Source organism: Chrysemys picta, chromosome 11 (genome assembly GCF_011386835.1).
Source record: "Chrysemys picta bellii isolate R12L10 chromosome 11, ASM1138683v2, whole genome shotgun sequence".
In the NCBI taxonomy this organism is placed as follows: Eukaryota; Metazoa; Chordata; order Testudines; family Emydidae; genus Chrysemys; species Chrysemys picta.
The window spans coordinates 20,639,952-20,656,453 of NC_088801.1; the positions used below are offsets into that span (position 1 = coordinate 20,639,952).

At 39.6% G+C, this 16,502-nt stretch overlaps 1 protein-coding gene across 5 annotated transcripts in view; it reads right to left on the minus strand.

The window, feature by feature from the left end:
- The window catches only part of LOC101938743 (von Willebrand factor D and EGF domain-containing protein-like), a 251,180-nt gene that overhangs the window by 172,933 nt on the left and 61,745 nt on the right, over positions 1–16,502 (minus strand). For all 5 annotated transcript variants that reach the window (XM_065561612.1, XM_024106535.3, XM_065561614.1 and 2 more), the window contains exon 3: positions 4,948–5,176. In XM_065561612.1, coding sequence (XP_065417684.1) covers positions 4,948–5,176 — 229 coding nt within the window. The remainder of the gene's footprint in view (positions 1–4,947; positions 5,177–16,502) is intronic.

The following is a 16,502-nucleotide window of genomic DNA, read 5'->3' on the forward strand; positions in this document are numbered from 1 at the left end:
CTGAAACAGAACTTTTTCAGATATTTTGAAGGGACTAAATTAAGGAACTTTTTGGAGGAATGTTTTGGGAGCCTGTGACACTAAGCACCCTGTTTTCACACCATAACCACTACTGTAACAATCTTTGTACAAAATATGCCTTGTGAGGTATTATTTGAAAACTAATAACTCACTGATCATTAATATTCTTGTATGATGTATGTATGCAGTGGGTATTAACAGTTATGGATACATGCTAGAATTATGACTAAAGTGTGTTTAAACCAGGCATGCCAGGGGGAGTTTGTAAACTGGTCTGCCTTAGATAAAGGAATGTGTATGTGATGCTCTGACTACCCCAATCTTCAGGCAAAGACAATGAAAGTCCACTTTTACATATTAGTTAAAGAAAAGCTATTAAGCTAAAAAGTGGGGGAAGAAAGAGCATGGAGCATCTTTCACTACCAGACTCCATGTTGCCTTTCTCATAGCTTGTCTTTGAGAGGTAACCTTGAAAAGAATCCATTTCAAAGATTTACTGGTCTATAATGAATGGGGGGAGGGGGCAGGCTGAACCTCAAGTGATAAGCAATTGAATCAACTGATTGTATACAATATTACTGTATTATAAAAATATACAGAGTGAGGGCTTTTCTGAAAGCTAAGGGTACACTGGTGATTGAAATGTATGTATTAACATTATATGAGGAAATATGGACACTTAATGATATGTTTTATATCTGTGACTAAATAGGGAGAAACTGGTTCCATCCCAGATAAGCGCGAAAGCAGCTATTTATCTGTCTCCTATGTAAATTAAGCATGGTGGAATCAAAACAATTGAAGCCCCATTTACATGCAGGGGGATGGGAAAAACAGCATCGGGTCATCCTGCCTCTTGAAACAAAGTCATTGAACTTTGGAAGATATAAGCAAAGACGGGACCCATCATTGGCACCTATCCCTAGAAAGATACAAGGGAACAGAGCTCTTGGAAGATGAAAAAGATAGCTCCTTCAACTGGGGGCGGGGGGAGAAGGGGGAGGTGGGAGGGTACTGACGTCTCTGGGAACTGAATATAGGTGAGAAAAAAGATCTTGAAGAAAGCCTGTATCTTGCTAGATTAAGTTTTAGATTTTAGGTGCGTGTTTTCACTTTCATTTGCCTGTAACCCTTTCTAACTTTATCTCTTAGGATTTTAAGTGAGTTAAATCTATCTTCTTTTGTTAATAAATTTGTTTTTCTATTAATTTAAACCACAAGTGCTATGTTTGAATGAAAAAGAATGTTAACTCCAGTCAATGTGGCAGGCTGGTGGCTTTTATGTCTTTAGAGGAACAAATAGAACATATTATTTCTCTGAACTGTCCAGCAGAGGGCTGGACATTATAGTGTACATGGTTTTGGGAAAATTGAGGAATGGGATTATGTTGGGGTCACCCTGCAAGCAGTAATCAAGGCTGGTGGAAGGCAACAGGAAAGCTGTAGACAGGCTGCTGCGGTCAGAGCTGCTGAACCAGGACTGTTTTATGTATTAAGAGTTTTATATATTAAGGCCACAAATTTTAAAACATAATAGCATATAGACACTCAGGGTGTGACCTGCATGCTGGTAGTGAGCATCCCAGGTTGGGAGCTACAGCTGTAAAGCATTGTAAGGCATCCAGGTTATGAGGCAAGTGGTAACATAACCCTTTATAGGCCTGGATTGCACCCCGAACCCTGTGACTGAGCCCAAGAGATTAAAACATGAAACAGTTGTATCAGAAAGAAGAATCAATATGTTAACATCTTTCTAGGGCAAAAACATGAGGTAGAAAAGGGAACAGCAGTGTCTTAAAATAGGGACTAGGTAGCTAGAGGCTAATCCATTTATGAACTAAGGGAAGCTGCCTCAAAGTATGGCTCAGATCATGACTTCCTGCAGAAAATGATACAAGGGGTTGAGTTTAGGAAACCAACCCATGGGAGGGTGAGAGCAGGTTAAGCCTCTCTGCTCTCACACATACCTTTCCCAGCCATATCCACTTTCTGGAACTTAAGAAGGTCCAAACACATGGAGTTTCAGAGTTTTTCATGTTGAATATGGAAAGTGCTGAATAGTTTTTATAGTTTTTGGCAGGAGAGGCATTAGCGCTACAACTCTTCCTCAGAGAGAATTTTTGACACACAGAGTGGATTTCCCCCCCTCCATTTGTTCCCTCCATGGCAAAACATGTTACCACCTGTTCAGCTTTTATTACTCCTTATCCAGTCTTTGGATCTTCTTCTGTGTTTGCAATGAACTGTCACCTACAGTATGAAAGTGTTATTCATGTAGCTCCCACACAGTTGGGCTTGTTGACTTCAGGATCTCTGATTAGTGATCTTGTGAGTCTCCCTGTGTGTAGGCAGTGCACTAATCATGAATCCAGACACGTGAGTGTGACGTTGTGCAGTCTATATGGTTTTATAAAAACATGCTAATAAGTGAATATAATGGAACTGGGATATGCTTCATGCAAAAGATCTCTTGTAAGGTATCATAACAAATCTTATAATCTACTGAGTGTGATCATCCTATTTACCACTCTTGTATCTAAAACTAGAAATATAAAATATAACTGTGAGGGGTGGGCCATTAATGATCTTGATGACTCCCATTAACCAGGACCATTGTCTGCAATTGGCTGTGTTTTACCTGTAAGTCTTCCTGTATATGTGCGTGCTGGCAAGTGGGTAATGAAGTCTTGCAGTGACATGTGATCATGTCACCTGAACTGAAATCCATCTTTAACCTGGTGCTTTTCCAGTGAGGGGGGGTGGAAACCCAGAGGGACAAAGGGTTCCCGCCTTATGCAAAAGATATATAAAGGGGTGGAACAGCACAAAGGGAAAAAGAAGAGCCATCATGAAGAATCCCCTAGCTACCACCTGAGCTGGAACAAGAGCTGTACCGGGGAAAGAATTGGGCCCAGGCCTGGAAGGTGTCCAGTCTGAGAAAAAAACTTACCAAAGCATCTTTGAGGGTGAGATTATCTGTATTCAGTTTGATTAGACATAGATTTGCGCATTTTATTTTATTTTGCTTGGTGACTTACTTTGTTCTATCTGTTACTACTTGGAACCACTTAAATCCTACTTTCTGTATTTAATAAAATCACTTTTTACTTAGTAATTAACTCAGAATATGTATTAATACCTGGGGGAGCAAACAACTGTGCATATCTCTCTATCGGTGTTATAGAGGGCGAACAATCTATGAGTTTACCCTGTATAAGCTTTATACAGGGTAAAATGGATTTATTTGGGTTTAGACCCTATTGGGAGTTGGGCATCTGAGTGCTAAAGACAAGTGCACTTCTGTGAGCTGTTTTCAGGTAAACCTGCAGCTTTGGGGCAAGTAATTCAGACCCTGGGTCTGTGTTGGAGCAGACAGGAGTGTCTGGCTCAGCAAGACAGGGTGCTGGAGTCCTAAGATGGTAGGGAAAACAGGAATAGAAGTAGTCTTGGTACACTAGGTGGCAGCTCCCAAGGGGGTTTCTGTGTTCCAACCCGTCACAGTGAGAATGGCTGAAATACAGGACTGCTACTGTAGTGTGTAGATGAATGAAGTACAAAACCTCCAACCTAGAGGGAAAGGAGAATAGGGTGAACTTCCCTCCATCCCAACTGGAAATCTGGGTTCATTCTCCCATGGTTTGCCATTCCTGGTGTCAGTTTAATAGGAAGGCTAGCAAATTGAGGTAGTTGGTAAGGGTGGTTGATTTTTTTTTTTTTTTTGAGAGGGGGGATGTCTCTGAAATTATTAAAAATTACTTTTGACACAATTTTTCATTTTTCAGAAAAACTTCAACTGTGAGTTTTTAATCTTTATTCTTAAAATTTTCCTTCTCAAAATAGAGGAAGAAATCCTACTTTATCTCAGTTTTTTTATACCCTTCTCTCCTTTTTCCAGTGGTAAGATTAAAAAAAAAAGTTGCTGAAAGTGAGAAAATAAAACTACTTTCTCCTGATTGGAAAAAGTTTGAACAAAGTTTAAAAAAAAGAGAGCATTTTTTCTCCCATTTTCTATTTTTTTGCCTTTAAAAAAACTGGAAAAATGAAAAACATGAACATTTTTAATAAAATGTTTTTCTAAAGGATACAACATTTTTCATTTCAATTAATAAATTCCATTTGGAATATTTTCATAATAAAAAAGTGTTTTCATCACTGAAAAAAAAAAGAGACACACTCTTTATATTGTGCCTAACAGTAAAGTGGTAATCCTAGTTTCTCAATGTGTCATGTTCATGAGAGCTAATATGCAAAAAAATGCTGAAATGGAAGTATGAAGGTATTTTTCCCTTTGAGAAAGGAGAACCATTTCTATCTGAATCTATATGCACCTGAACACTCTAAAAGTTCAGAAGGTGTAAGTGAGTGAGCAATTGCTTTCTGATATTCCTTTGTCTCCTAGCTACAGAACAGAGGTTAGAGCTCTTGTAGTAGGCTGGAAATTATTTCTGACTAGAGTAATTACATAAATGTCATGAAAAGCTGTTATCTTATCAGATTTTTCTTTTCTTTTCTTTTCAGGGCTCAAGACTTATCTTTTTTGGAATACTGGATTACTTAAAATAAGAGCAAGTCTTAGATACACTACCTGCAAAGAAACAGGGGAAAAAAAGCTTGAATTAGCCACTTCACCACTTCAAACCAAAACAGAGACAAAGACAGTAGTAAAGCTTACATGTGAACTGTAAGCAAGCTAAGTACACTTCAGTAATATACACCAGATTACATTTAGCACTGGTAATAACAGCTATTCCTCAGGACCACATTGGAGTGCTGCAGATTTATTTGCTACACAGTCTGCATCTTACTAGGAGCAATGCCTGATTTGCAAGATCACTAAGATGTGTATTATAATACCAGGACCTTTGAACACATAGCAAGAGAGGCACATACCATGTTATTGATAAACAAGTACTTTACTAAACCTACCTTCTGCACAATAGCCCATGCATCCTTGAGTCGGTTGCAAGAGATAAACAAAGAATTCTCCACAGTTTCTAACTGAGATAGGTATCTGGAACAAACAACAGTCTTTGGTGCTTCCAAAGAAGAATTGCCAGGTAGCACAAGCCATTAGCTGCTTTTTCCCCCCAGGAAGCGGGAGGGATTCAGATTTTAGTGAAAGCCACACTGGAGCTTGTGTGCCACATTTATTCATCTGAGGATAAACATAAAAGAAATAATTTTTAGCAACCTACAATATATTCATTCAGAGCTTGTGTTCACATTTTGTGTATAATCGTTTAAAAACAGGATTATCAAATCGTTCAAAACAGGAATTCACAAAAAAATTGGGACACTAATTTGGATTTCATTGAGAGGGAAGATGAGTTTAGATTGGGATCATCTCTGTGTATGTTTACTTGAAAGAGAATGGTAGTGTTTTAAATGGAGTCCGAAAAGAGGGTTCTCTGGTTTGCTAAATTCATTTTGTGCTGCATATGCTGCCCATGCCAGCCGACATGCCATCCCCCAACGTAAGAGGCAGGTTGGGCATACTGAGGGAGGGCTGTCGGGTGTATCGGGGAGGATAGAGCAGAACTCTACTATGTTTCCTCCCCCCACTGCCATAAGTTGTGGACTGACCTTATACAGCAGCAGAAGTTGCTGCTGCTCTAACTTCTGCTGGCTCCCTGCAGCCTCCATTGTGCCTGAGTTCTTTCCTTCTGATTGAAGGGTTGTTTGTATACAGTATAAGGTGTCTTACTTGCATTTCTTGTGTATTGACTTTGAGCTTTCTATGTGTCGTTTGAGTACATTAACTAGGACCCGAAAACATGAATATGGCCAATTACAAAACATATGTTGTAATAGGGCACTAGGTTTTGGGGGTGAGGGGCACTTGCACACATCACAGTATTCCTGTTAAGCTCCTTTAAAAGCAAGAGCTGTAGTTACAAGCACATGACTGAGCAAGCATGTGACATACAGAAAGTCAGTCATAAGATTTCTTTCCTCTTAGGCAGAGGCAGCAGACAAAAGAGATCTAGAATCAGGGAAGCCCTAGGGTGGGTTGTTCTGTAATAGTCAGGAAGGGAACCTAAAAGGTAAGTGGTGTCTTCCCCCACTCCCAGCTGGTAGGATCTGGAAAGGCTTCAGGAGGTTGGAACCCAGTTATTTGAATTCTGTGATGTTGTGGTTTTGGAAACAGAGCAAGTTCTGAAAACAAGGATGTGAAGAGACCTGTAGCTGGGACTGTATATTTCCATTCTCCCACTGGTGAGTCTTCACACTTGCCTACATATGTTTTACAAATGACAAACATAAAAGGGATTCCAGGTCTTTCAACCATCTCAAAGATGTAGACATTCCCATGGAGGACTGATGTCCATGTATGGTCTATGTAACTGATCTCTTTCTAGCATTCCTATCACCACAAAATATAGGTGCAAACTGTACTGTATTGATGATCTCATTTCTTATTAACAGCTTACATTGTTATGCCACTCTTTATCCCAAAGGATCCACAAGCACTTTACAAACTATACAGTCAAGGTCATGTAAATGTTATTGACTTGCAGGGGGAGTGTGATCTTTTTTCTCTATTAGATTTTGGATAGGAAGGGAAGAAAAAACATTTCATATTGAAACAGAAGAGGTAATTTAGGTAGGCAGTATTTACTCACATATATTTGCATTTCCTGGGACATTGGGTTCGATATTGGTGCACTTGCGAAAAATGCCATGAGATCTCTAATGAGACAAGGTCAGGAACTCAATTTTATATCTCATCAAAAGGATATTATGTGACGACATTGGCTTGGTGTTGACTCAGAGTGAAAAGTGGCCCCTACAGAATGCCATATTATACCCAGCTGAGCCTTAATTTTTTTGTGAGGTTCGTGAGGCCTGAAACTGCTTATCTTAAGCAATCCAATGAGCTCACAGCCAAAACTAGCATTGTCTCAGCCTGTCAGCAGAATAAAATCTTAAAATATGAATGTGAAGATTTGTGTTTTCTAGATGTTTCAAATTACTACCAAATGGTATTTTTAAAATAATTCATCAGTTATAGTCTGTGCAAGTGAGAGTTTCTCTTTACTTTGTATTTCCCACGTCAGGGATGGTGAACAATTCTACGTTAATCTGAGAGTTATATGAATTTCCATGCAAAGTGAAACTGGTCATTTGGGGCTTTATACCAGGGTTGAAACATGATATTTAGAAAGTCATTTTCCACTGATGCAGATTTTCTAGTTTCTGCTTAAGCAAAAACAGCTCTTTTGGAGCAAAAGTGGAACTTATGCATGACAGTACGGTGAGCTCTGAGGTCAAAGGATAAATTATGCTCACGCCAATACATTTCTGCCTACTGAATCTTAACTGGCAGTCACACACCCAAGAATATATAGCCAGGGAAAGGTAGTTCTTCATGAGTGCTGGAAGAAAAATGGTTAGGAAAAAAATGGCCTTCTATATGGCATGGTCTCATTTTCCTTTGGTTCCAGTTATTATCATCATGCTTCAGACAACAAAGTTGTAAAATAAAGGTACTTATTTTTAGTTCTGAGTAATGCAATAGGTGAGTATGGTGTTTTACAGAAATATAGAAGCCTGGAAGGAGGAGTTTACAGTCTAGTGTCCCTGATTCTGCAAGCAGGCAGACCCTTGTGCCCATGTAAATCCCCCTTGAAGTCAATGGGGCTCACAGTTGCAGGAGGATGCCAACAGGGAGCAGCTTGCCAGATCAAGACATAAGTTAGGACGGAATACAGACAAAGGAAGAAGGGGAATGGGTGTTAACTAAAATGCTTTAACTTGGGGTTTTAGGTGAGCACATTGCTTTTTAAAATTTCATTTCTCATTTATTAATTTGCTTATGTGCCAGCTGTGTTTTCTGCACTGTACAAAACATAGATATTAGGAAAGTCTGGAGAGCTTATGGCTTAAATAGTGATATTTAATCTAAAATTACTTTGATTTTTTGATATATTTCTGAGCAGGCAGTGCTAATGACCAAGAGGAAGGAATGATCAACTTAAACTAGGATTCAGGGGAGAAGTCAGATGTCCACTACAACAAAGAAGAAAGGAACAATTCAGGGAAAAGGGCAGATGTCTGGGGCTCAACAATACTCCCTACTTCATACTCACTTCATGACCTTGCTAAGACACTTAGGCACATAAATACCTTTGGGGATCTGGGCCTCAGGTCTTGATCTTCCTCTTACTCATGCAAGCCATTGACTTCAATTATATTACTAATGTGATGAAAGGTGGTGGGTCTGGGCCTTTAGATTTTCTTTGCCTAAGTTTAAAATGGATGCAATTATTTATCTACCTCACAAGTGCTGAGATACCACAGAGATAAGTACAGTGTAAGAACTAGCATAGACTAGACAAAGCTGTTGTGAAGTTTAAAGAATATTCTAAAGCTATTATATTATTTATATTGTAAAGATCCTGAATAAACGGTGCTAGATAAGGAGTTCAAAATACTAGTATAAGCCTAAAGTCTGTGTCTCAGGAAAAGTATTATCTTTGTCAAGTCTCTAAGGACTCTATAGTAATGTGTTTTCAATTACAACATGAGGGCATGGACAATGAACTGTGGCCCACTATAAAAAAAGAGAGTAAGAAGAACAAGCCGAAACCTGTAAACCTACAGCTTAGTGGAATGCAAAATGGGAACAGCATGCATAGCAGCAGTTTTCCCTCCTCTTTATATATTGTTTTACCTCAGCAGCAGCCATACAACCTATTAGGAGCCCATCGCCAGGATCTTCAGTCATCCCCTGAAGTAAACTCATGACCAACTAACATGTCGAGTTTGCACTTACTCTAGCTTGTCAAATAATGAGGACTGTTTGGAGGATAGGAAGGATGCTGTTGCAGAAAGTGTTCACAACACTGAAAACAACTGATTATATAGGGTTACTACACGCTACGTGTTGCTACGGTGTACTTACAGTGTTGTTGCTGAAAATTACTACTGATCTCTTTATGATAAATAGATAATTTAACTCAGATAAATATTGATGTGTCAAGTGATAGTGATACATACATACAATATACTAAGTTTAGGTCAGATTCTAGTGATTTTCATAGAATATGTTGTTTAAATACATTAGAATGAATTATTTGAAGATCTGCCATATAAATTTATTTTTACATGTTCAAGTATAACTGGCCACAATATGTCACTGGTGCTCCACTATGGAAGAATAGTCTTGTGGTTAAGGCACTGGCCTGGCTCAGTTTTTTGGCAGTCCGACCTTGGGCAAGTCATTTAATCTTCCAGTGCCTTGGTTTCTCATCTGTAAAATGGGGGTAATGGTACTTCCCTACTTTCTGCTGGTATTAAGAGGATAAATTCATTAATGTGGCACTCAAATATTGCATTGATGGCAGCCATATAGATAAGTAGACAGTTGCCAACAGTATTCTGGATGTTTTAAAAAAAAAGATGAAATGTGATCCAAATAGAAAAGGAGTTTGTCTCCACAACTCACTTGTGGGAAAATCAAACACCCAGATTATAAAATAGCATCTTCTTTTTCTATCTCTTTCTTTACTATAGCTTTGTGAATAAAATTAATTCTCAAGAACGTGTGGGAGCTACAACACTAACCTAATCAAGTTATCATGTGAGTAAGCTTTTTGATATAGCACAATTCTGTCTTGCAACACCCCTGAGCTTCTCCCGAATGGAGACTGGCAGTCAAACCCAATTGAGCTAAATGCTTTGCTATTTTTGTGATGTGCACAAATTGGGAACTGGGATGAAACTATAGACTCATTTTACACATGATCAAAGCCAGAATTCAAGAAGACTGGTTAATCTAACAAACTGTGACTGGATCGTTCATCTGGGCAGAGTAAGGCCCAGAGTTAGACCAAACTCCAACTTCAGGTACCTAAGTCCAAAATGTAGGCACCACTGAAATCCTCAAAACCCCCGCTCAGCTGCTGCCTAACTCCAGAGGCACCTACATTTTCACTATAAAATTCCCCTACACACCTAAGTTTCTGCTTCTGGACATTGACTTGAGGCGCACACTGCTTCAATCTAGGTCCCAGATGCCTATCTCATGCAGTGAAGATTGGCATTCCATTCTCACTTTCTGGCCCAATGCATATTTAATTATTTGTACACAAGAGCCCAGAACAGGTGTATTTTTGATTAATATCTCCATAGTAGATCACCTGCATTTGATTAATCAACTTTCAAAGATTTACTGGGGCTTGCAGCGATTAAACTTAATGCAATAAATTATTGGAGTAAACCACATTGGTATAACCCCCAATTTACATCAGTGCAATACATCTGCATTAGGGGTTTTGCAGTGGTGCAATTTACATCAATGAAAACTTCTCTAAGCTTGGAGTATGTCAACAATAACCTCCCAAAATGATACCGTTGGGAAGAGGTAACACAGTCAGCCAAATCCACTGAAGGTCTTGATGTCATGGACTTCAATGGGAGTTAGTGCTCAGCACCTCTTGATTTTTCAGCTCAATAACAATGTTTAGCACTTTACCAACATTATCTAATTAATTGTCCCCTGCTTCTATGAGGTAAATAAGTATTATTAAATAGTCTTAATTCATAATTAGGCACCCACTAATCTTTTAAATTACTCAGTTCAAAAATCCTAAATAAAACAAAAGTAAATTAACTTCCGCATTTCCAATAACAATGGAATGCGCCTTTACTTTTGCTTCATCCAGTGGTATCTCTTTCCATTTACTAGCGGTTTGGACAATCGACTGCTCTGGCTTATAAAGAACCTAGAAATGTCCAATCACTGCCCAAAGAAGTTAAGTTTGATTGGTTCTGTCACTTGGGGAATGCATTGAATGTATGCTATTAAAAATAAGTGGTGCCATGTGTGAGAAACACATTTTGTATTTAGTTGGAGATAGGTGGCTCTTTGGTACACAATTGCATGGTGGTTACATCATTGTGATATTGCATCTATTATCCACAAAAACTTTGCTTTGGCTTTGCTTTCAGATGTTTTTTCATAATAATTTTTGTAAATAAATGTACCTATTTCAATCTGAGGCACCATAAAATCAGTTTAATATTCAGGGCCACCAGTATTTATTACTTAATCTTGTATTTAAGCATTTGCTTTTATACAATACAGGTGAAAATTCTGGTTTATGAAAGAGGCTTTGTGTATTCCTGAGAAACGAACATGAAGGACAAAACCTCTGGTTCACATCTGTCATTATGAAACAGTATTGGTATCTGAGGTTGGTGTGTGTGCAAGAAAGAGAGAATTAGGAAATAATACACAGATTTTTAAAAATTGTAATCCAGGGAGGGGTTGGATTAACAAAACGAAAGAAAAAATAGAGAATAACTGAGCAATTGCATTTTTATTTTCTTCACAAAATCTACTATAAAGAGCTAATCAGGAGAGGGTGGGACTTCAAGTGAATCTGAGAACAAACAGAAACCCCATTTTGGTTTTATTTCACACCAGTGAGTAATGCCTATGCCTAATTGTAGGAGTTACTTTGTGATGCAGAAACCTAATCACAGAGGAAATATTTTCAGCCTTGTGTGAGGAAAGCTCTCCAATTTCTGTATTAGAATTTAAAATGTCTCCAAAGGTGGTGAATATTTTGCCAAATTCTGGAATGGCTTTGTATGCTGATTTAGAAGATGGAAATTCTAAAAAAAACCCAATTCTGAAAGTAATATTAAATGACTAACAAAAAAAAAAAAGGAATTGGAGGCTGCCTGTAACAGGGTGCTTGCCCCTTAGCCAACCTGTGATTACAGAATTAGCCACACTTGGGAGAGATCAGGGTGATTGCCCCATAAGAACAGCAAAAGGCTGCAATGAAGGGGAGAATTCTCAGTAGTTAGACACTGCTTGTGTAACATAGGTGCCTAATTGGGAGATATCTCTTTAAGAGATCTATTGAGGGTGGGTGGATAGAAGTGAGTTGTTGTTAGGCAGGTGCACAATTAGCACTCACATCTGGAAGTTTATGGAATTGGGTGTGATAGTTTTGGGTATGCTCAATAGGTTCCCTGTAACTGGACTCAAACTCCATGAGGGCAAGCAGTCAGGGCAGCTGCTTTACAAAAGGTCGTGCATGGGCTGGGAGAAGCTGAACCCAGGAGCAAAAAGCAGACTGTTTTCCCTAACTCTGAAGCATTTTGCAGCAGGATTTAAAAAAAAAAATCTATATACTTAACTGAGTGATTGGTTAATCAGCTGACTGGCTAACAGTGATTTCAGCAGAGGAAGTCTGCATGGATTCTAGTTTAAGATTCCTACAAGCAAGTGGAGGGAAGATGTTGGTTTTGACTCAGCAGACTGTACAGATTTGGTGATCAAAGACTCTAAGACTCAACCTCAGCTTTTGGGAACTCTGAGTTTCTTCTCACCATGTTTCTGTGCAGACTGACTTGCTTAGATTTAAGTTGTTTTCTTTATTTATGTTTATGTATAACGGTGAAGATAATCTATGTGGATGATAAAGTAGCCATGTTATGTTGTAAAAATTAAGTTATTATTATTTATGTTTCTTTATCATAAGATTTTATAAAGTTGGTACTTAAGAATTAAGTTCCTTTTGTTCCTTTGACCCTGTAATCCTTACTGAAAATCCTTAGGGTATTTCTACACTACCCGCCAGAGCGGCGGGCAGCGATCGATCCAGCGGGGATCGATTTATCGGGTCTATAAATCGACCACCGGCCGCTCTCCCGTCGACTCCTTTACTCCACCACCATGAGAGGCACAGGCGGAGTCAACGGGGGAGCGGCAGCAGTCGACTCACCATGGTGAAGACACCACGGTAAGTCGATCTAAGTACGTCGACTTCAGCTATGTTATTCACGTAGCTGAAGTTGCGTAACTTAGATCGATTTTCCCCCGCCCCCCACCCAGTGTAGACCAGGCCTTAGAGTCTGAATTTTGGGTGTTCAGCTGCTTTTCTATGAGAGTTGGGGTTTTTTTAGGCACTGGAGAAGGGCAATGAAGTGAACTCTAACCCACCCAAAGGTTTCACTAGGAATGAGCAGGATCTAACAGAGAATCAAGACTGAGGTAGATCTACAGTTAACATGGTGCATCGGCACAGCTGCGCTGCGGTGGTGCTTAAGTGAAGACACTCCTACACTGACATGAGAGCTTCTCCTGTCAGCATAGTTAATCCACCTTCCCGAGAGATGTTAGCTGTGTTGACAGGAGAAGCTCTCCTGTTGACATAGCACTGTCTACACTGGGGGTTAGGTCTGTATAACTACGTCGCTCAGGGGTACCCCTGAGTGATGTAGTTATACCGATATAGATCTGTAATGTAGCCCTGGCCTGAGACTCAAGCCAGGTAAGATCTTGGAGTGGTTTGCCAAAGCAGGAAAGGCCCCAAGCAGGAAGGCCTGGAAGGACGAAGAGAAACCTTTGTGTGGACTTTTGGATGACCGTGAAAACTTTATTTGGAGTGTTTATTAATGTAATAAAGCACAACCTGAGAAGGGATGGGAATGGACAAAATTGTTTTTGAGTTTCTTGAACAGTCCAAGAGGGGAAACTCAGGCAGACTGCTGGTAGTGTGATCCTACACCATGAGGGGGCACATGGGAGGCAGACAACCAGTTGTGCTGCCCATCACAGATGGCTGAGGAAGATTCTACACATTTCATGGAAAGACAAAATAATAAATGTGAGAGTAAGGGAAATGACAGAGCAGGACGTTAGAAAATATCATCAGAGAAAGAAGGTTCAGGTGGTTGGGAGACATGATAAGCAAGCACTGAACAGGATACCCAAGAGAAGAATGAGAAAGTGAGGAAGGCCAAGGAAGAACTGGTGGAAAACAGTGACAGAGGATATTGAATGTGCTACCGTCATCTGGGAAGAAGTGTCACAGCTAGTGGGTGACTGTAATCAGTGGAGGAACTGGACTGCCTATGTGTCAGCAGCACAGGAGGATCTAAGGTAGGAATTTGGGTATGATTATGACTAGACATTGCCAGTAGTCTCTTAGGGTACGTCTACACTTACCTTCGGGTCCGGCGGCAGGCAATCGATGTTCTGGGATCGATTTATCGCGTCTGGTCTAGACGCGATAAATCGATCCCGGAAGTGCTTGCCGTCGACGCCGGTACTCCAGCTCGGCAAGAGGAGTACACGGCATTGACGGGGGAGCCTCCCTGCCGCGTCTGGACCCGCGGTAAGTTCGGACTAAGGTACTTCGAATTCAGCTACGTTATTAACGTAGCTGAATTTGCGTACCTTAGTCCGAAGTGGGGGGTTAGTGTGGACCAGGCCTTAAAAGAAAAGTGACATAAACCCCAACACTGAACTTTCCCAAACCATCAGGACAGATAAGATGGTTGAACTGGTGCTGGTATATTGATAGAAACCGCTGACCGACAAGATATTCTGACTAGGAATTATTTGGAAAGATCTGGACATCAATGACTTTGCTGGTCTAAGCCAGTTTAAGGGACTACAATAATGGAGATAGTCCATTAACAATACATATGAGTCCTTGTGCTGAAGAAATCTGGCTTCCTTCCACCACATAGAATGTATATTAGTGGTGATGATTCTAAATGTTGTGTCTTCTTTGTTTATAATAACTCTAAGCTGCAAACATTAGGGCTCTTTTGAGAAGCAATGACTGACTAATGTGTGGTGTATCAAAAGTATTGTTACTGGCCCCAGACGCAGTCATCATTTGGAGAATCAAATTGTTAGTTTATACTTTTCCTAATGGTTGCAGAGTACAATCTATGTTCTTTTTTTCTATGGGTAAATGGGCAGGAGAAGCCACAATTCTGACTGCATGTGATGGGCCTCAGTGTTCATTGTGGGCTAGTGTTGCAAGGTTTGCTAGTCAAATGTCATTCATGTTGCTTTCCTTGTGTTTTCATCACACATTAGTCATGTTAATTGCTTCTCAAAACAGCCTATAATTCACGAATTGCTCTTCTAGTGGGATATAATGTCTGTGTTTATTGAGGATCATCCATAATGTTAGCAGGTGATGCTCTGTTATCTTTGTTTTGTATTTGTTCCTTTCTGGTGGCTTGCTTGCATACACTTTTTATAATTTTTATTAGGAAGTCTGTTTCATTATCCCATTTATGTTTTCCCTTTATTCTTCTACATTAGGCCTGTTCTTTCTTTCTTTCTTTCTTTCTTGTTTGTTTGTTTTAATTTTCTAGGATCTTTTAATTTTGATGCTACTTTAGTTCTTTCTGTGAAGGTCATTTTGTCACAATTGGCACTGACAATTGCTCTCTGCATTCCTCCCCTCTCCCCAGTACTATGGAGTAATTCTAGGAGTGGTGAATGCCTCTCTTCCTTTGTGGTTTTTTCCCTTGTGAAGTGAATTTGGCAGTACTTTCAGAAGGAACTGTTGCGTGCATCTGTTAGCAGCAGCCTGGACACTTTGGGGCACAGATATTTGCAAGTTTGGGTTGTGTGCCTGCTTGAATTGGCTGTTGGGAGGCAACTCAGCATTGCGCCTCAGCAAAGGCTGAGAGCACATGCTGGGGTGTCTGTAATTGGTTTGCACCCTCAGAGAACACAGAGGGAAAGGAAACACTGAGGTAACAAGGTCAGTATCACCCTTTATCCCCTAGGGAATTTCAAGAGGCAATGTCTAAATTGGAAAGCTGTTTCAATCAAAAGTATTTTGCTACTGTAGGAATGAGTTTGTGGGCAGCACCTGGGTCTAAGGAATGCTGGACCAGGGATATACTCCACATTTTAATTCCTCTACATAGGGGAGTTTTCACTTTTATTTTTTTGCTTTTTCAGTTTGTCAACTTACTTCATTTGTTTAATTAGTAAGCGAGAGACAATGTCAGATTTGCTGTTCTTAGTATCAATACTGAAGTTATATATGACTCGTGAGTGTCAGGGCTGAAATCTGCAGCTTTCTCCCCTACTGTAAGTTATTTTTCCCCCCTAAATATGCCTGAGTTGCTTGGTTTTGATATCCCCTGACCAAGATTTTTCTATATGGCCATGGAACAATATTCAGAAATGGCTACACCTACATTAATGTTTATAGAAACATTCAGTAAGACTTTCAGTAGAGCTTTACAAACATCTCACAGTTAAGCACCTAAATAAATAACCAGATTTTTAAAAGAGCCCAGCCTCCCATTATGCACCTAAATGATGAGTTCAGGTTTCCCAGTGGGCCCATTGTTCTCATATGCTTAAGTGCTTTAATGAGGCAAGCCCTCGATTTCTTTGTTGTAGTTTAAATCCCATCGGAGTTCAATTGAACTGCATGAGATAAAACCTGAATTCATGCCTAATATTGCTTAGAATTAGTGAGTTCATTGTATCAATTGATAAACAGCTAATTGTTTCCACCTGATATCACCTTGGTGCTTATCACATTTATATAGTACAAGGCAGTGCTTATTATGATATCAACAGGAATGTCTGAATGATGCTCTTAGCTCTCTATAGCGATCTTTTACTAGAACATGGATCATATTTGAATACTTTTTTCCTTCTATCTGTTTAGAATTTTGTCCCTGCCTTGTTA